At 47.4% G+C, this 21,010-nt stretch overlaps 1 protein-coding gene across 4 annotated transcripts in view; it reads left to right on the top strand.

Moving 5' to 3' along the window:
- The window catches only part of pacs2 (phosphofurin acidic cluster sorting protein 2), a 75,385-nt gene extending 54,928 nt beyond the window's left edge, over positions 1-20,457 (top strand). Inside the window, exons 5-25 of one of the 4 annotated variants that reach the window (XM_061242661.1) lie at positions 1,030-1,192; positions 2,966-3,039; positions 3,419-3,499; positions 4,364-4,423; positions 4,589-4,734; positions 5,345-5,435; positions 5,588-5,659; positions 5,788-5,906; positions 6,242-6,374; positions 6,481-6,585; positions 7,416-7,522; positions 8,396-8,550; positions 8,994-9,104; positions 9,574-9,682; positions 10,954-11,067; positions 14,034-14,076; positions 15,014-15,056; positions 15,495-15,630; positions 16,602-16,828; positions 17,055-17,168; positions 19,463-20,457. In XM_061242661.1, the coding sequence (XP_061098645.1) occupies positions 1,030-1,192; positions 2,966-3,039; positions 3,419-3,499; positions 4,364-4,423; positions 4,589-4,734; positions 5,345-5,435; positions 5,588-5,659; positions 5,788-5,906; positions 6,242-6,374; positions 6,481-6,585; positions 7,416-7,522; positions 8,396-8,550; positions 8,994-9,104; positions 9,574-9,682; positions 10,954-11,067; positions 14,034-14,076; positions 15,014-15,056; positions 15,495-15,630; positions 16,602-16,828; positions 17,055-17,168; positions 19,463-19,581 (2,322 nt within the window). In that variant the 3' untranslated portion in view covers positions 19,582-20,457. Of the gene's footprint in view, positions 1-1,029; positions 1,193-2,965; positions 3,040-3,418; positions 3,500-4,363; positions 4,424-4,588; positions 4,735-5,344; positions 5,436-5,587; positions 5,660-5,781; positions 5,907-6,241; positions 6,375-6,480; positions 6,586-7,415; positions 7,523-8,395; positions 8,551-8,993; positions 9,105-9,573; positions 9,683-10,527; positions 10,561-10,953; positions 11,068-14,033; positions 14,077-15,013; positions 15,057-15,494; positions 15,631-16,601; positions 16,829-17,054; positions 17,169-19,462 lie in introns of all 4 variants that reach the window. The other 3 variants (XM_061242657.1, XM_061242666.1, XM_061242671.1) reach the window with 3 other exon arrangements.
- The last annotated feature ends 553 nt before the right edge of the window (positions 20,458-21,010 follow it).

Genomic DNA, 21,010 nt, shown 5'->3' with positions numbered 1-21,010 from the left:
CAGCCCACACTGTGTTGCTCAGTGAAGCGTGCGGTCTTTATTGATCACAGCGTCTGACCATCGGTGCAGAGAGTGGGCCACACAGTTCCTCTCTGTCACCGGCTCCTCTGCGTCAGGCAGAGCCCCCCCTCTGTGCTGGCTGTGGAGAGGGAACGGCACGATTAGACCGAACCCTTCCTTCAAAACCAATTACACCAAAACCCCACCACATTATTGGTACTCAGTTACATTATTAAGGGGTTGGGTACTTCATACTGTCTGAGCCCCCCCCCCCACACACACACACACACACACAGCACGCACACGCGCACAGACGCACACACGCATAGACACACACGCAGCGCACACACACACGCATAGGCACACACACATGCATAGACACACGCGCACACACACACACACACGCACGCATAGACACACGCACACACACACACACACACACACACACACACACACAGCCGTACGGGACTCCAGGCCCTTTGGCCACTTCTTGCCTCTCTTCCACCCTCCCGCTGTTTCCTGTTGTCCTTCTTCCATTACGGAACCGTTCCACGCCGAACGGTGTGATTGGATCAGCCATCTCGGAACCGGGCACAGGGTTATGGGTGTCACGACAAGGCGTGCACAGGGGTCTGCACTCACGCAAACTCAGGAAACGTAAAACTGTCTCAGCGCTAGAACGAACGTCACACTCGTCTCCAAGGGCTACTATCGGAGGGGAAGGCATCGGACCGTGATCCAATTTAAAGGCATTAAACACAGGAAGGAGAAGCCATCATCAGGCCCCCTCTCATTCTTCTGCCCTTCCGCCCCCTGCCCTTGTCACTGTGAGATAGTAAGCCCTGTCAGTATCGGTTACAGCTGGAAGAGGGATTTCCTCCCAGAGCTCAGTGGTGAGGCCGGGGGGCGGGGAACAGGTCGTTCTGGTGGGACCGGCACCGCATATGGAAAACCGTTGGAGCCGACTCCCGAGGGAGCCTGGAACAACCCCAAAATGATGTCTCTCTGCTCTTTCCCTCTCCCCTTCAGGTGCTGCAGCACCCCACCGAGGGCGGCCAGGTGCTGCCTCTCTGCAGCAGCCAGAAGGAGACGCTGGGCAAGGTGGCGGAGATCTGGATCTTCTCCCTGTCCAGCCAGCCCATCGACCACGAGGAGGCCGCCCTGCAGGGGGGGCAGAAGATCAAGTGCACAGGTGTGTTCAGACAGCTACACACCTGCACAGATACATACAGATACACTGTCATACAGACAGCTACACACCTGCACAGGTACATACAGATACACTGTCATACAGACAGCTACACACCTGCACAGGTACATACAGATACACTGTCATACAGACAGCTACACACCTGCACAGGTACATACAGATACACTGTCATACGGACAGGTACACACCTGCACAGGTACATACTGATACACTGTCATACAGACAGCTACACACCTGCACAGGTACATACAGATACACTGTCATACGGACAGGTACACACCTGCACAGGTACATACAGATACACTGTCATACAGACAGGTACACACCTGCACAGGTACACTGTCATACAGACAGCTACACACCTGCACAGGTACATACAGATACACTGTCATACAGACAGCTACACACCTGCACAGGTACATACAGATACACTGTCATACAGACAGGTACACACTAACTGACACAGGTACATACAGATACACTGTCATACAGACAGGTACACACTAACTGACACAGGTACATACAGATACACTGTCATATAGACAGGTACACACTAACTGACACAGGTACATTCAGGTACACTGTTATACATGCAGGCACTCACTTAAACATACAGTGTATGCAGATACATACTTACCTGCACAGGTACATACACGTACACTCTCATACTTTGAGGTACACACTGACAGTGCATACAGGTGCCCTCGGGCTAGACTGGTGTGTACACTTGGTCTACAGCACTTACAGGTACAGTGTCTGCACAGGTGTGGTCTGCAGTCTGTACAGGTGTACAGTGTACCTGCACAGGCGTGGTCTGTAGTCTGTACAGGTGTACACTGTCTGCACAGGCGTGGTCTGTACAGGTGTACCGTGTACCAGCACAGGTGTGGTCTGTATAGGTGTACCGTGTACCTGCACAGGCATGGTCTGTACAGGTGTACCGTGTACCAGCACAGGTGTGGTCTGTATAGGTGTACCGTGTACCTGCACAGGCGTGGTCTGTACAGGTGTACCGTGTACCTGCACAGGCATGGTCTGTACAGGTGTACCGTGTACCAGCACAGGTGTGGTCTGTATAGGTGTACCGTGTACCTGCACAGGCGTGGTCTGTACAGGTGTACCGTGTACCTGCACAGGCGTGGTCTGTAGTCTGTACAGGTGTACACTGTCTGCACAGTCAGTCCATTGCAACTCAGGTACAGTCTTTATTCTGCACAGTTATTCCTTAATTATGCAGGTATGCTCTCTCTGCTCAGGCAAATCTATTTTTGAAGTAGTCTTTATAAAAGAATAGTTCCTCTCCCACGTGCAGTGGACCAAGAGGACAGACTGTGCGGGGAGGAGCGCATCTCTAAATAAGGTGTAGCGCTGGCAGATTAACGGACTCCCTGCTGGGAAACTGAACTTATTGCAAAGCTGACATTTAAACTCCAAGTGATTTTTGCCCAAATGCGGCTTTCTTATCCTGGGATCCGATGCATCTATTTCAGCAATGTCTTATGAACTGACTGAGATTTGCGGTGCCTATTATTCTTCAGTAATATAAATTACAAACAGTATATTTCTGTGGAAATATTTAGCCATTTCTTCTGTGTCGCATATTCCCCAAGATGAACTTCAGACCTGGGAATGTGTAGCTTATTTTTAGTTTACATTTTAGAAGTGATAGTCTGTGGTCCTACATTTAGATTCACCCCGTCGCCTCCATAAATCAGTTTGTCTCCGTGTCTTACCACGCGCGTTTTCTGACCCCAGATAACTACTCGGAAGAGGAGTACGAGAGCTTCTCCTCGGAGCAGGAGGCCAGCGATGATGCAGTGCAGGGCCAGGTGAAGCGCAAACATCATCAATAATGGATGCTCTCTCTGTAAAGTGTAACCTTGTATGGAGGGCTCAGGGTCACGCTGTTGTGTATTCATGTTCTTACTGTGTTTGTTTGCCGCTGGCTCATGTTTTACGTTGTCCGCTTGCTCTTTTTTCAGTGTCAGCTCTTAGTTCTGGCAGTAACACAGCTTAAAAAAAAGCACTCCATTTCTGTAGTTTTAAAAATCAATACGGTTTTGGCTGCCTGGATGTAATGAAGTTTTAATGAACTATGTAGTCAACATAGTAATTATTACTGTATGTGTGCTTGTATGTGCGTACGTTTGTGTGTGTGTGCGCATGTGTGCGTGCTTGTATGCATGTCTGTGTGTGTTCTCCCTGTAGGATTTGGAGGATGATGAATATGACGTGAGGAAGCCTAAGAAGCAGAGAAGGTCCATAGTGAGGACCACGTCCATTACCAGAGTAAGTGATTATCTCTGTGTGTGTGTGTGTGTGTGTGTGTGTGTGTGTGCGTATATGTGCACATTTGTGCATGGTGGTGTGTGGACGCAGTCTGAGTCTGAGTCTGAGTCTGAGTCTGAGTCTGAGTCTGAGTCTGAGTCTGAGGTATGTCTCTGTGAGTGTGAGTCTCTGTGTGGTGGTATGTGTGTAGTGCTGTGTCATTGGAGCCTGCCTCAGGAGCAGAGTTTCTCTAAACTGAACCCATCAGCAGCTCCTCAGTGCGTTTCCCCCTGCAGAGCAGCTTCACCTGCTGGCAGAAGCGCAGTACTGCAGCGAGACTTCCTGTTGCTCAGGGAAATAAGGGCGCTGCGGAGGTCCTTCCCTCTGCGGCCAATCGGAGTGAGGATAGGCGGCTGCTGATAGGCCCAAATTCTCTGAATCAGCATTCCTGGCTTTCAGGAGTCACATGACTGTTTGACTGGACGAGCTTTCTGATCTGTTGCCTTCATCTGTCCGTCCTCTATGGAGGGACAGGTGAGGGACAGAAGGCCGTAACTTCAGCTTTTGGACCCAGTCTTTACCTATCTCTCTGACCTTTATCTGCCTCTTGAGCTGCACAGTTTATGGACAAAACTGTTATAAATGTGGTGAAGCCACATACTAATCTCTGTGGGGAACAATGAGATGATACTAATGATTAGATTTCAGAAATATTGTCACAACTGCTCATAACTGTGACTGGGGAAGGTGTCAGCTCCACTAACACTAATGTATGTACTTGGGGGGGAAAAAAGGTTTAGACACTTGACACAATAACTTTCATATATTGGTAAGCCTGACATCTGGTGCCTGAATGACTTGAGTGATTATTTTTAATTTTTTTAGCAGCAGAACTTTAAGCAGCGGGTGGTGGCCCTTCTGAAGAGGTTCAGAGTTTCTGATGAGGTAGGGATTTTCACCTTTTCTCTCTCACATTCCCTCACCTTAAAGGTTGTTGCCAAGGTTTCCGCTATTCACAGTCGATCGGTTCACAGCTTCCTGTGGTGTCATGTGGTTCGCCGTGGGATTGTGGGTAATGTAGTTCTTCCCTACACGCCTGGCTGGGTGCAGGTGCTGGACTCCGAGCAGGACCCTGCCGAGCCGCCCCCCGAGGTGGAGGAGGACCTGGAGAGTCTGGATTTTGAGAACCCCAGCGACAGCGGCCCGGAACTGGACGATGACGACAGCGTCCTCAGCACCCCGAAACCAAAACTCAAGTAAGTGGGATCAGTGCGTCTTTTTGTGGATTCCTACATTTGATTATACAATAGTGTGTGCTTATTTTAAGTGTTTGCCTGCTTAATGGTTTGTTTGCCAATTTTCACCATCGGGTTTGGCTGATATATTAGTGCGTGGGATGACATTACATTACATTATATTCACGTAGCAGACACTCTTCTACAGAACAGCTTAGAAAACTGGAGAACATCTGTGTTGCTCCCAGGAATACAATACTGCTGCATCACCAAGAAGTCATAGAAGGCCCATTCATTATCAGAGTGGGGGAGCTCAGCCAAGCAGTCAGGCGCACATTACTGTGCACATTTTCCCCTCAGCGTCTTCGTTGTTTTAGTTGCGGTGTTGACGTCAGTCTGTGTGTGTGTGTGTGTGTGTGTGTTTTTGTCTGTGTGTGTGTGTGTGTGTGTGTGTGTGTCTGTGTGTGTGTGTGTGCACACGCGTATCTGTGCGTGCGTATGTTTGTCCCTGTGTGTTTGTCCCTGTGTCTGTCTGTCTGTCTGTCTGTGTCTGCGTGTATGTCTGTGTGTGTGTATGTCTGTGTTTCTGTGTGTGTGTGTGTGTGTGTGTGTGTGTGTGTGTCTGACGCAGGCCGTACTTCGAGGGCCTGTCTCTCTCCAGCTCCCAGACTGAGATCGGCAGTATCCACAGCACCCGAAGCCACCGGGAGCCACCCAGCCCCGTGAGTTCCCCCCCCGTCACATGACCAGGGTGCTTTAAATCGACCTCCAGCCTCCATGTTTCAAGCCTCCATTTCAGAGTGGCGTGCGTATTTCTCACAGCTGCGGCCCGTTGCCCGGCAACTCGAGCTGACCGCTTCTGTTCGTCCCACAGCTGGACCCCGACAAGGCCAAGAGCAGCGCGGCAAAGTTCCAGGTGGACGACATGTCCGACAACGTCTCATACGTGCGTACTCATGTCTCAGTCTCACCTCTGCCAGTGATCGGTCGCCATTTTGTTTTTCGTGTTGGGCTCTTGAGCCGTCCTCCCTGCCTTACCGCCCTGTGCTCTGTGCGCGGGGGCCGCAGGAGCAGCCGGAGGCCATGACCCCCACCACGGAGCTGGAGATGGACAACATGGACACCTTCCTGGAGAAGCTGCCCCCCAGTGGCAAAATGACCAAGACCGAGTCGCTCATCATCCCGTCCAACAGGTAGCCCCTTTACCCCCCCTCCTCCTCCTCCAACCTGCTCCTTCCTCTTACTCCAACTTCCACTTCTGCCCCTTTACACCCCTGACTTTGAGAGCCCACCTGTAGCCGAGTGGGTCAGGTGCTTGGCTGGGACCTGGAGTGTAAGTTGTTCAGGTCCCTGATCAAAAGAGAGGGAGATCAGTGCATATGCTTGGCCCTTGAGCATGACCCCCCCCCTTAACCCTGTATTGCTGCAGGGGGATTGGCCCCTGCTTAGTGTAACGTCAGTTAAATAACTGTATAGTATAGTTATATGACCCCCCCCCCCACCCCACGCTGGCCTCTCTCCCAAACAGACAGGAGCCCAAGCTGGCAGGCAGGAGAGGAAGGAGCACCTCACTCAAAGAGCGGCAGCCCAGCAGGCCGCAGAACGAGAGGGCGAACAGCCTGGACAACGAGCGCTCGCTCGACACGCGCTGCCACCTGCAGGTAGGGAGGAGAACTGCGGCCTCTGCACCCCCCCCCTCCTGCCTGTCGTCATGTTTGCGGGACAATTAAATGGTTTCCATGGTTTTATTTTTGTCACCCCCGCCAGATTCCACGGAAGACGGTCTACGACCAGCTTAATCACATCCTGGTGTCGGATGACCACCTCCCAGACAACATCATCCTCATCAACACCTCTGACTGGCAGGGACAGGTAAGGGGGGGGTAACCTGCTGTGACCGTCTCATTTCTGGGGGGGGTATGTAGGCATTACAGATCAGTATGTAGGCACTCAAAACAACAGGCCATAACGTTTTTTTCTGGTGCTTGGTGTTGACCTGTCCATCTCTCAAATTAAAGTTCAAAATGTTTTATTAGCATGAGAGGAAACAGCTTGTGTTGCCAAAGCACAGAAAATAACCTACACCATTGAACACACAATATATGGTGGCCTACCTAAATAGGCTCACTGGTTGTCCCTCTCTGTTTATGGCAAGATGTGATGTAATTTGCTGCAAGTTTGAGCCATTTTTTCCTCCTAATTAATAGGGGTGCTTTTTGTGGGCATTTAAGGTTTCAAATTTGGGGCATTTTTATTTTTAACTTTGGGTAGAAATTTCCCCTTAAGCTTTCTTTTCTCTCTCTCTCTCGTTCCCTTGTCTCTGGTCTCTCTCCCTCTCCGTCTCTCTCCCTCCCTCTCTCTCTCCCTCTCTCCCTCTCTCTTTCTCGGTCTCACTCTCACTCATTCCCTTGTCTCTGGTCTCTGTCTCTCTCCCTCTCTCTCTCTCTCTCTCTCTCTCCCTCCCTATCTGGTCTCTGGTCTCTGTCTCTCTCCCTCCCTCTCTCTCTTTCTCTCTCTCTCCGTCTCACTCTCTCTCTCCCTCTCTCTTTCCCTGTCTCTCTCTCCCTCCCTCTTTCTCCCTCTCTCTCTCTCTCTCCCCCTCTCCCTCTCTTTCTCTTTCTCTCCATCTCACTCTCTCTCCCTCTCCCCCTCTCCCTCCCTCTCTCGTCTCTCATCTCTGGTCTCTGGTCTGTGTCTCTCAGTACCTGTCAGACGTGCTGCAGAACCACCAGCTCCCCGTGGTGTGCACCTGCACCACCGCAGACATCCAGGCTGCCTTTAACACCATCGTGTCGCGCATCCAGCGATTGTAAGTCAAACGCACACTATTCGCCATCTCTCTCCACCCCGTTCTCCTTTATTTTCACCGCCATATTTCAGTTTACTCTCTCACTGTTTACTCCAACACTTTCCAAGGGCTTGGCTGTTGAAAATAATCTAACTGCAAATCCATAAAATAAAATAAAAAGATCATATTTCAGGTTCATTCCACTGTGGCTTTTGAAATGGGGTTATTGGGTAAAGGGAAAGGAATTATTGTCATATGCCCCTCTACCTCCTTTTATGACCCTATATATCTAGGTAATTGAAACACACCTAGGTATCTCATGTTTTACCAGGATGCCTGCTTACTGGATGTAGCTATAATATGTATGGCCACATAGTACGCTGGCCTGCTATAAAGACATTTATTTGGTATTTATTTGACTTATTTTCTTACTTATTGGTCTTCTGCTGCTGTAGCCAATCCACTTAAGAGGTTTGACGCCTTGTGTGTTCAGAGATGCTCTTCTGCATACCACTGTTGCATTTTCTTGCTTTGACCAGTCTGGCTCCCCTCCTCTGACCTCAAACTGCAGAGCTGGATGTTTTTTGTTTTTCACACCATTCTCCACCAACTCTAGAGACTGTCCCAGGAGATCAGCAGATACTCAAACCACCCTGTCTTGCACCCACAAAGATATATGAATTAATATATATAATATAATGTAATATATAATATATCTAAATATTTGCATTAACAAGCTGGTGTACAGGTCTACCTAATAAAATGCTCACTGAGTGCATTTAGTGCTAGTAATGTACTTGATGTATTGCATTAGTCTTTCGGACAGCGTAGACAGTGTTTTGTGAGGCGTCTGTACCCCTCTATTTCTCACTCTTCCCGTTTCCCGTCCCTCAGCTGTAACTGTAACTCCCAGACCCCCGTCCCGATCAAGATCGCCGTGGCAGGGGCGCAGCACTACCTCAGCGCGGTCCTGCGCCTCTTCGTCGACCACCTCTCGCACAAAACCCCCGACTGGCTGGGGTACATGCGGTTCCTGATCATCCCGCTCGGTGAGCGAGGAGTCGGACGGAGGTTTCCGGATTGTTTCCGTGAAGTGCTCCTAACATCCATCGACATATTCAACTTTTTTTTTTCCTGTTTGGCACAAAAGTTAGCTAATGTTAGCTTACGGCTTGAAAAGGTGCACGGCAAACAGAAACAGCCGCTGATGAGGGAAAACGCTGAGAGAGCAGAAGTTGACGGTTATTTGGCTGTTATAATACACTTTAATCAATGCAATATTTGTTCTTACCTTTAAAAATAAATCACAGGCAAGCAACAAATCAGCTAGCTGGCATTGTTAGAACTAAGTGTCATCTGTTTGCATTAAAAAGGTGTTGGTGGCTAAACGGAAGGTTCATTAAAAATCGTTCTGTTTGCTGCATACATAGTTTGCCACAAACGTTTGCAGCCTTCAATGCACGTCTGCTCACAGCCCTGTCGTTGCGTTCAGGTTCCCACCCGGTGTCTAAGTATCTGGGCACCATTGACTACCGGTACAACAGCCTGTTCCAGGACGCTGCCTGGAGAGACCTCTTCCACAAGCCAGACGCTCCAGTCGTGGGTAAGAACAGAGCCGACCGCTGCTGTGTCACTCCCCGTGTTCCGAGTCGGGATCAAAACTTCCGCCAGTGCGAGAGTATGTTGTTATTTAATGCTCTGTGTTCATTTTCAGCTTGATTTAGCAGCGCAAATAATAAGCATATGCTTGTGGTGTGATGATACAAAGTTTTCGTGATTTATTTATGATTAGGAACGTGTTTTGAAATATAGACTTTACATGTCCTTGAATCCAAAAAAAAAAAAAAAAGTACTTCTGGAATGAAGCCATGCTTATGGAATGGTTCTAGTGTACTTCTAGAATGAACCCTTGCTGGACAATATTCCTATGTATGTAGTTCTAGGACGAAGTCATACTGAGGAAGAGTCAAACATTCTAGATTGAAGCAATACTGGAGAATGTCTAGATGAACGTGTGAACGTGGCACTGAATAGATGAGTTCCTGGCACTCCCCCCTGTATGTCCCCTGCAGTTCAGGAGAGTCCCGATGTGGTTTCCCGGGTGACGCAGTACATGGTGGGAGCCAATGGGGCACATCAGCTGCCCATTGCTGAGGCCATGCTCACTTACAAACAAAAGAGGTAAGGCCACAACATCGAAAATATCTTAACACTTTGATTGGTCAGTGTAATAGTAGCGTATAGCAGCCGCATTTAGTTAACGTCAACCCGGAAAGTTTTCTTCAAGCACAGTGCACAATCCTTTCTAATACCAGTTAAACTACATAAGTTCTGGTCTTGTGAATAGATCCTGACACCCCGGGGGATGGATTAAGATCATAGCTTTGGTGCAAGTGGAAGATAAAGGGTTCCTTAGCCGCTATCAGTCTCATTCTTACTTTTTACAGGGAATTAACTGCTAGGCAAAGGCTCTGATCCTACAAGGCTTTATTGAACAGCTGGCTCTAAAGGTACTCGCTGTCAGTATTAGCTGCTAGAACAGATTCTAGAGGACGTCTAGCCGTGCCTGTGCTGTGCATTTCGATGTACCGTGCGTTTCCGTCCTTTAGAGTGCAATGTATCAGCGTCATAAGAGTGGGCGTCCACCAGGGGCCAGACCTGGGTCAAATTCGTAATTGTTTTGGATTCAAATACTTCCCCTACACGTCACTGAGCTTGTCTGCTGGCGGACTGGAACATGTGGAATACTGTCAAAGAGGGCAAACCCCAGCCCTCTGGCCCTCTCGGTTGGCAAGATTAATCGAACACGGGAAAGTGTTTGAATCCAAGACGATTACGAATTTGACCCAGGTCTGCCAGGGACACACACTTGATTCTGCGTGATGAATATGCCTGTCGGACTCGTGGACGCTGGGAGAACAGCTGTTTAACTGAGACGTAGGCCTCACTGTCTGCCCATCTCGTGTGTGAATAACACCTGTGTTTCCTGTTTGTTCTATTTATTTATTTATTTGCTTTCTTTGAAGGAAAAAGAGCTTTCATTTTGATTTTGCAGTAAGGTATTGTGGTCTGCTTGAGTCTTGTGTCCTTCTTGGGTGATTCGATTTGCTTTTGTCTGTCAGACTCGTCCTCTGTCCGGGCAGCCTTTACCAGCCTGCTGTACCAGTGCCTGGTGTTCAGAGCGAACCCCCTCACCTTCCAGCACCCCAAAATCCAAACCCATCGCCATCTCCTAACCTTGCACCACAAGGTCATAGACCAGGGACACTGAAAACAGGCAGTCCAGGCCAGTTGAGCTCCCTCTGTGACTGATTTAGACCTGTGAGTGGGATCTCTGGCCAAATAGTGACATCAATCATTCAGTCAATTCACCGTCAGGTAGATAAGACAGCCGCCAGTACTGCTGGCCACAAGGGGCTGGTTTGAGTGGCTCTTGCTTTATTGTCCATCAGATTTCCACACGTTTCCCTCGGAAATGCCTGGAAAATCCCCAGATGGGACGGAGTATACCACACCGTCCAGAGACAGCACAGGGAATTAAGAGTCTGTATTAACCCTCTTGAACAGTAGGTTTTTTTTGTTTTTGTTTTTGGGAATGCTTTCTTCCAAAATTCCAAAGTCGGCGTTCTAGAACTCCCATTGCTTTCAGTTTACCAGCAGTGATTGTTACATCAGCGTTAGAATGTTCTGTTGAGAAACATTCTAATCACGTTTGCCATCCGACACCTTGAAGGGTGAAAAGCCTTTAGAGTGTCTGTAGTGAATTCCTATTCTGAACTGTCAACTGGCAAAGTTGCAGCTTGTGCCAATTTGAAGGTCAGACACATAATTGGGAACAGCACAAACATATTTTGTTAGTGTATCCAGTAAAGACATTGGAGCATAGTTCTGTTCACTGTGGAGCGCCAGTCGGTATTGGGTCGGGTGCAGAAGTCACACACAGTGATGCATTTGAATTTTACCACCAGGGTGGGGTAAAGGCTGGCCGCTCTGCCCTTTCCCCTGGTTTGTAGTCCCGCTTTAGGCTTCAATTCCTGTGTGCTGAGGGCTGCTTGTGTCTACTTCAAATGTATCATTTCAGATGTTACATTTCCATCCGAGCTGGAATATGGGGAATTCTACAGTTGTATATTGTATATACATGCGCAGTGTGAGCTGTAGGCATGCTATATGTGCATTTATTAAAATTAAAGTTTATCTTAGAGCTGCGTTGGTGCATGGCTAATGTAACGGACCTTGATGCAGGCATCAGTTCGGAAACCGAGGACCGGGGTTCGATTTCCCGGCCTTGCCAAAGCTGAGTTTGGCCGTGGAGCGGCATAATTGGCTCGCCGCTCCGTGGGCGGGGGGGGGGAGGACTCAGCGAGGCGGGTTTAGTGAGCTGGACGCATACCACAGCGCCCCGGGCCCCTCGGAGTCACGGTCACGGGCGGGACGGTCCGGCCTGGAGAAGGCCTGTCGTTCTCAGGATCACCTGATCCATCCGGGCCGACACTACCCCCAGGGAGGCTGGGTATCCCTAGCTAACGCACGGGCAGCTGGAATAGACGGGGCACAATTGGCTACTAAATTGGGAAAAATTAAAAAAATCTAGGAAAAAAAAAAAAAGTTTAATTTCATGTATACAACATACAAAGGTTGGACATATGTGCAGACATACCTCGATATGAAACACGTGTGCATATGTACACAATGGTATTTCCATATCCATTTTGGTTTCTTACATCATAGACATATGAGGTGTTTATATTTGAGTCGACCTCAGCCGACACACACTGGTATGCGCAGTCTGGTGTCCGGCTGCGCAGTCTGGTGTCTGGCCTGGGCAGTCTGGTGTCTGGCCTGGGCTGGGTTCCATCCAGCTGCCCAGTCTGGTGTCCGGCTTGAGCTGGGTTCTGTCCGGCTGCGCAGTCTGGCCTGGGCGAAATGACACACGTCTGCGCAGTCGGGCTTGAGCTGCGTAGTGCGCTCGGGGCTGTCTCTCTCTCTCTTTCCCTCTCCCTCTCTCCCTCTCTCCCTCTCTCTCTCTCTCTCTCTCTCTCTCTCTCTCTCTGCTGCTGCTCGGGGAATGGTGGCGATTTTCTTTTCAGCTGGTGCTCTGATCTATGGACCCTTCAGATATGTGCATCTTGCCCATGGCTTGCGGGCTTGCGGGGGTGCGGGGTGGTGGAGGGGGTGTGGCTGAAAGCCCATGGCTATGCCTGCATGTCCTGCTTTTGCTTCTTGGTCTCCAATCAGGTGGGGGGTGGGCGGTTAAATCACTGGTTCCTAAAACAACACCTGGTGTTCAGGAAATGCATTATACTGTGTGTGCGTTTTATTTCATCTTTTGCCAAATACCAGGTAGAATTTTACAGCGTGTTTGTAGCACCGTGTTAATATGGAACATAACAGTGACAAGAGTTTTGAAAGGTTTTACATCATGTGGATGTGTGCAAGTGGGTGATGTAGCACGTGCAATCCTGCATTCAACTGTATTGCATTAAAAAAAAGAAGAAGGAAAAAAAAGTCACATTCTAAAGGGATTGTTTTGGGACCTCTGATTCACGAAAATCAAAGCGAGGCTAGTCGAAACTTTGACCCTTTCACATATCACAAATCACCATGGTAACTGTTCTCAGCTACATTTGAGGGGGCGGGGGGGCAATCATCTGGTTTTTAACATGGTTGGTGGGTCAAAGTTTCAGTCTAATCTGACCCCTTGTGACCCCAGGATCTGTACTTGATTTAATGATCATCTGATTTTTGTGTTTTTTGCATGCGTTTGCAAAGGCCGGCCAGAGTGTTAGAATAACATCTGCAGTCATTACATTACATTACATTAATGGCATTTGGCAGACGTTCTTATCCAGAGCGACGTACAGTTGATTTGGACTAAGCTGGGGACAATCCTCCCCTGGAACAATTAATGGGTTAATGGCCTTGCTCAAGGGCCCAACGGCTGTGCGGATCTTATTGTGAGGATCGAACCACCGACCTTGCGGGTCCCAGTCACGCACCTTAACCACTACGCCCCTGGAGTCCCACTCGTTCTGTCCGCGAGGACTTTCAGAGACACGTCATTCCTTCACACAGCCAGTTAAATGATTCTAAGCATTTAGTGTTCGTTACAAAAAGTCTAATCAAAATTCAATGAACTAGCAGTCCACTCTAATGTGTATGTGACAATTATATCAGGAGAACGACATCGAATAGAGTAATGATAATGTACAGCGATCACTACTGGGCAAACACAGGAGCAACACTTTTTAAGCCTTGAGTCTCACACCCACACCTCCCCTGCACACACTTTAACTATCTTGTGGTGCCAGAACAGTAAAACTGCGTTTGCCAGACTTAAGGAGGGTCGTCCTTCCCAGAAGTTCAGTCCTCCATCAGCCACATTGATCGTAACACTTGAGAACTCTCTAACACTCTGGCCAAAGGCTTCCGTTCCGAAGTGTGGAAAGGTTGGGGGTGTGATTCTCACTTTCGTGCTCTGCCCCCCCCCCCCCCCCCCCCTCTCTGCTCCTGGGACCCTGTCCCTGCACAGCCCTGATGAGGACTCCTGCCAAAAGTTCATCCCTTTCATCGGGGTAAGTGAGCCCCCGCTGACCCTACTGCATGCCCCGTGAACTAAAGGTTTTTAGGTTTGATTCCCTGTAACTTGATTCCCAGAAACTAAGGACACGTTGACCTCGTTGTCCTCCAGACATGGGCAGTGTGTGATTGGTGGTGAGTCTACAGTGTGGAAAATAGTCAGAATAGGGGGGTCATGTGAATCCGAGGAGTTTGGGGGTTTTGGAGTTGGGGAGCAGAGGTGGAGTTTGGGGCCTTTGAGGTTGGGGAGCAGAGGAGTTGGGGGGGGTCGGGAAAATCACAAAATATTGGGGAATATATACAGTACTGTGCAGAAGTCTGAGGCACACTAGACTTTATTATATATGTTTTTTTTGTGTGTGTGTGTGTTAGAATAAAAGAACACATTTGAGATTTCCAAATATTCATTTTCCAAAAGACTTAATTTTACAGACATTTTTGTATTTAATATTTATAATAATATTGTATTTGTATTTAATTTAAAAGTTACATATTACTGTAAGTAATTGACTACGTTTTACATAAAAACTTGATCAAGACTGTCTGAGATCAGAAGCAAGGAGCCAACCAAAGTCTGCAGAAGAACTGTGGTCCAGTTCTCCAACATGCTTGGAACAACCTCCCTGCTGATTGTCTTAGCCAACGCTGTCCTGCAGTTCCCTATCTCAGAGAAGTGATGCAGTTTTAACACCGAAGGGTGGTCACAAAAAATATTGATTTGATTCAGTTTTTAACTATTCTGCCAAATTACTAAAATGTCATGTAAAATGTATTGTATGTTTATTTAGGACCTTTCATTAAATTATTTTTGAAAGAATCTTATCTGTACAGAATGTTATACAGGTGCCTAAGACTTTTGCACAGTACTGTATTTTTTAATAAGATGGTGCACAGGCTGGCTTTCTAACCACCTCGTATCTGACCCTTCCCCAGGTGGTGAAAGTGGGCATCGTGGAGCAGTCGTCTGCTACCTCAGGTGCGTGCAGCTGTAATAGATTACAGGAGTCTGTTATAAGCTTGTTTCTGTTGGAATTAATTATATTGTAAAATGAAGCCATCAATGTCCTTTTGTTGAAATTACTTTGGTACACTTAAGTTAGCGGAGCTGATCACAAATGTGTTGAAATTTCATATCGGCCAATGTATGAGGCTACAGCATGGTTTTTTCTTAACATCCTACTCTAGTCATTAGTCACAGGTTTTCTTTCCACACCAAACAGAATGACCTCAGTGGTCATTTTCTCAACATACTATTTTTTAGTTTTTAGTCTAATATGGGTTAATCATTATTAAAAGCTAACCAATTATAGAAAAGTACTCTAATGATGGAATAATGTTGGTAGCTCATAATAGCAGAGTATTTCATAATGACCATCTCTTCTTCTTTCTCTCCTCTATCCCTCCCTCCCTCCAGGGGACTCTGATGATGCAGCTCCAGTAGGAACAGGCCTTCTCTCCTCCACCCCTCCGCAGGTGTCCCCCGCCCTGAAAGAGGCTTCCCCGACCCCACCCTCCTCCCCGTCTGTCAACACCAGCTTCAGCTCATACAGGTGTGCTGCCCCGCCAACACACTCACACACTCACACACTGAGGCTGAAACTACTCATACAGGTGTGCTGTCCCACCAACACACTCACACACTGAGGCTGAAACTACTCATACAGGTGTGCTGTCCCACCAACACACTCACACACTGAGGCTGAAACTACTCATACAGGTGTGCTGTCCCACTAACACACTCACACATTGAGGCTGAAACTACTCATACAGGTGTGCTGTTCCACCAACACACTCACACACTGACTACACTGAGGCTGAAACTACTCATACAGGTGTGCTGTCCCAACACCAACACACACACTGAGGCTGGAACTACTCATACAGGTGTGCTGTTCCACCCACACACTGACTACACTGAGGCTGAAACTACTCATACAGGTATGCTGTTCCACTCAACACACTCACACACTGAGGCTGAAACTACTCATACAGGTGTGCTGTCCCACCAACACACTCACACACTGAGGCTGAAACTACTCATGCAGGTATGCTGTTCAACACAACACACTCACACACTGACTACAGTGAGGCTGAAATTATCAGCATTGTGTGTGTGTGTGTGTGTGTGTGTGTGTGTGTGTGTGTGTGTGTGGGTGTGGGTGTATAATTAGGTAAATATAGGTGAATAGTGTTCAATTCATTCACTGGGAGCCTATATAAATAGTCCACATGCGATTATAGTTATAATATTGCTATATAGCCTAAAACCAGCTTGACACAGGATGCAGAGCATCTAATAAAATGAAGAGGACTGTCTAAAAGAGGGCAATAAAATACATCCTTACCAAAGCAACATTTCAGAACTGAATGAGCGCACTTATCCCTGGTTTATGGGTATGCACTTTGCACTTTGTTGTACATCGCTCTGGATAAGAATGTCTGCCAAATACCATTAATGTAATGTAATTAATGAATGTCTCACTGTATGTTGCTCCCCTCTCCCCCTCTTGTGTGGGTGCAGTTCCCCGGGAGGCAGCCAGGGGGAGCTGATGGGCCTGCAGGTGGATTACTGGGCGGCCCCGCTGGACAGGAAGAGGGACGTAGAGAAGCGGGACTCGTCCTCCAAGAACACGCTCAAGTGCACCTTCCGCTCCCTGCAGGTCAGCCGGCTGCCCCTGGGCGGGCCGGACTACAGCACCCAGCCCACCATGTCCATGACCGTGGTCACAAAAGAGAAGAATAAGAAGGGTGAGGAGGCCTCGCTCTCCTTACCACAGCCTCTCCCTCACTCTCTCACTCCCTCTCTCTTTCTGCCTCTCTTTCTCTAGCCCATTTAACCTTTTCTCGCCCTCCTTTTCTCTCCCCATGTCTCTCTGTCCCTCTCCCTCCCTCCCTTCCTCCCTCTCTCTTTCTCTTTCTTTCTCTTTCCCTCTCTCTACTGATCTGATGACTTCTTCCTTCCTCTCCTCCTCAGTCATGTTTCTGCCAAAGAAAACAAAGGACAAGGAGGTGGAGTCTAAAAGTCAGGTGATCGAGGGAATCAGCCGACTTATCTGCACTGCCAAGCACCAGCAGACCATGCTGAGGGGTGAGACGTGCTATTGCACATGCTATACCATCTTATACTATACCACCTCAATGCACATGCTATACCATCTTATACTATACCACCTCAATGCACATGCTATACCATCTTATAATATACCACCTTAATACACATTCTATATGACTTCATGCTATACCACCTTGATCCACATGCTATACCATCGTATACTATACCACCTCAATGCACATGCTATACCATCTTATACTATACCACCTCGATACACATGCTATACCACCTCGATACACATGCTATACCATCTTATACTATTCCACCTCAATACACATGCTATACCATCTTATACTATACCACCTCGATACACATGCTATACCATCTTATACTATACCACCTCGATGCACATGCGATACCATCTTATACTATACCACCTCGATGCACATGCTATACCATCTTATACTATACCACCTTGATACACATGCTATACCATCTTATGCTATACCACCTCGATACACATGCTATACCATCTTATACTATGCCACCTCGATACACGTGCTATACCATCTTATGCTATACGACCTCAATACACATTCTATATCACTTCATGCTATACCACCTTGATCCACATGCTATACCATCTTATACTATACCACCTCAACACACATGCTATATCATCTTATACTATACCACCTCAACACACATGCTATACCATCTTATACTATACCACCTCAACACACATGCTATACCATCTTATACTATACCACCTCAACACACATGCTATACCCCCTAATGCACATGCTACACCACCTCAATGCACATGCTATACCACCTTAGTGCACATGCTATATCACTTCATGCTATACCAACTTAATGTGCATGCTGTACCACCTTGATTCACTGTTCCACCCAAAGTACCACTGTCTGACAGGTATTTGGAAGGACTTGGAATACCAAAAACTACAAATATTAAATGATTTGTATAGAACAACACGGTAAACTCCTGTGTAACCATGACAACCCAGTTTAAATGTTAATGTCACTTATCACCAATTGACATTGATGGCCTGGTGTAATGGCAACTTTTTCACAAGTGCAGTACACTGACGCTGTGTGTCACTGGTTCTCCCCTGTTCTGTGTGATTGGCTGTCTTATTTCCTGCACTCGGAGGGCGAGAGAAAAAATGGGAACAAAATGTTTGCTGAATAAAGAATTTATTTTTTACCAGTTTATCTAACCTTTTCACCTAACCGCCTCCACCTGGGCCCATTGAGTTTGCATGTACTGAAGTTCACTGCTATGTAGCAGGTGCTTTTGATGGCGGTCTCCGCAAGAGAGGTGTGAATATTACTCACATAACAGCGGGTGTTTTCGACTGCAGCTGGAAAGAAAGCGCTGGTTTGAAAATATATCCGCAGAAAAAAACCCCTGAAAATTACAAGAACATTCACAAGAACAGCGCGGTTAATGACTAATTCTGTGTGGAAATGGAGAGGACCCGTTCAGCCGTGTGCTTTCATCTCATTAGTGCTAAAATAGCTTCCATGAACACCACATTGTCATCGTTTTCATACTCAAATGAACAAAAACTAGACATCTCATTTGATGTCGGTTTCATTCTTGTAATGAATGACCTTTATCTTTATGTTGTTAACAGTGCAACAGTTCATTTTTCTTTAAAGAAAATGAGCATGTCTAAATCGCTAATTACATTACATTACATTGCATTACATGGCATTTAGCAGACGCTCTTATCCAATTAATAACAATATTACCTTAAATTACCTCTGTTTGCCTATTGATGTACAGTTCACTTTCCACATATATTTTTACCCATTATCCTAGACACAGCAATGGTTGGCTGGGATTGCTGGCATTTCCATACCTGTGCATTTACTTTCAGTCACTAAAACAGCCTGTTCTTGGTAAAGCTCATAAGAGGCGCTGGAGAATGGACACGTGAAACTGGATACTGGAGTGTTATTGGTGCTTGAACGTCGTCTTCTGGATACCAGGACCTAAAATAAAACCCTGGAAATGTGTACAATATTGGACCATTAATGGCTTTTCCCTTCTTTCTTTTTTTCTGGTTATCGATGGTCGGTAGGGCAGATGAGTGACTGTGTTTGTGTTGTGTCTCTTTCACAGTGCTTATCGACGGTCGACAGGGCAGATGACTGTGTTTGTCTTGTGTCTTTCTCACACAGTGCTTCTCGATGGTCGACAGGATTGAGGACTGACTGTGTTTGTGTTGTGTCGCACAGTGCTTTCTCGATGGTCGACAGGATTGAGGACTGACTGTTTGTGTTGTGTCTTTCCCTCACAGTGCTCATCGACGGAGTGGAGTGGAATGATGTTAAGTTTTTCCAGCTGGCCGCGCAGTGGTCCTCTCACGTCAAGCACTTCCCCATCGGCATATTCGGACACTCGAAAGGCCCCTACTAACACCCCTCTGAGGGCCCTCGTCTGTGGAACTGTGGACAGCCCTCCTGCGTGCCAATAGCCTTGAGTCTCCCCTACGCCCGCCTCCTGTGGTCCTCCTGCCCCTCCCCCTCCCCTTCTCATAATTTAAGACCCCCCCCACCCCCCTTCCCTAATCCTGTTGATTTCCATTTGTGTTGTTTTTTTTTTAAACAAGATTTTGTAAGACTTCGAGGAGGTGGAGCAGTCCAGGGGAGATTTTTTTCTGTTTGTTTGTTTCCTTGCTCAATCCCGCCCCTCCTCCCTTGTGCTTTTTAAAAACCTCCCTGCTGACTTTTTATAGACTTTTTGAAAGATGAAAAAAAAAAAAAAAAACCTAATGAAAATAATCATTTGAAATGATTAAATTAACCCCTAACCTGCAAGTGCTCAGGCTTTTTGGCTGCCTCACTGTGTCGTCCTCCGGTGAATTTTAACTGTCAAGCACTTGGCCTCGCGTCAGCTAACGAGATAACAAGCCCCCATTCGCGTTCGACCATTTCCTAACCAAACACCATTTGTAGGTTGCACTGACCTCAGCACAAGCAAGGGCACAGATTCTCCGTCCTTTGAGTTTAAATATCCGGAAGATTGGGCTTCAGGAATTTTCAGGTGGAATTGCTTTTGGTTCTCTCGAATCCCCGGTACCCCCGATACCCGCTTCAGTGTTTAGAAGAGCCTCTAATCCCTCGCCGTAAAAAGCTCCATACCTTTTCAGCGGACTTGCATCTCTGTGGAGCCTCACTGCATTCATCTGAAGGAGACTGAGTTGTGCAATAAACTGTAAATAAAATGAACATGCTCCTTACCACTGAGCTGGCAGGTGTGCTCCTGTACCGATGCCGCTCCACAGCGCCCCTCTGAGTGTGTCTGCCTCTCTGTGTGTGATGGGGGTGGGGGGGGGTTTGGGAAAGATGATGGGGGGTGGGTTTTGGGTGGGAATGTGAGTTGGGTGGTACGCTGGATGAACCATCCGTGATGCGTTTGAGAGTATTACCAAATCACATGCCGTATGTGCAGTTCTCTCTTTCTGTTGGTCTGTCCATCTTTCTCCTCCCTCTTTTTCAGTCCATCTTTAACCTCCCCCCCGCCGCCATTTTGTTTCAGATCAGTGTTTGATTTACACTGGCCCTAATGGCTGCCAGTAGAATAAACAGGGCCCAATCACAAGGGTCCCTGCACTACAGTCCATTTTGTTTTGATATACCAGTACACCAGAGAGGTGTACCCAAGATAAAAGCACCTTTGTAACCGTTTGACACTAAGCCCTGTTAAACATAATCAGATTTACCAACCCCCCCCCCCCCCCCCCCGTCTTAAACCGTGTCATTTCTTTTTGGACACTTTGTACACAAGAAAGGTACCTAAGATTAAGCACTTTTGTAACCCATTTGACACTAAGCCCATTTAAAAT

This window comes from Conger conger, chromosome 1 (genome assembly GCF_963514075.1).
Source record: "Conger conger chromosome 1, fConCon1.1, whole genome shotgun sequence".
Taxonomy (NCBI): domain Eukaryota; kingdom Metazoa; phylum Chordata; class Actinopteri; order Anguilliformes; family Congridae; genus Conger; species Conger conger.
This window is presented reverse-complemented; position numbering and strand designations above follow the sequence as displayed.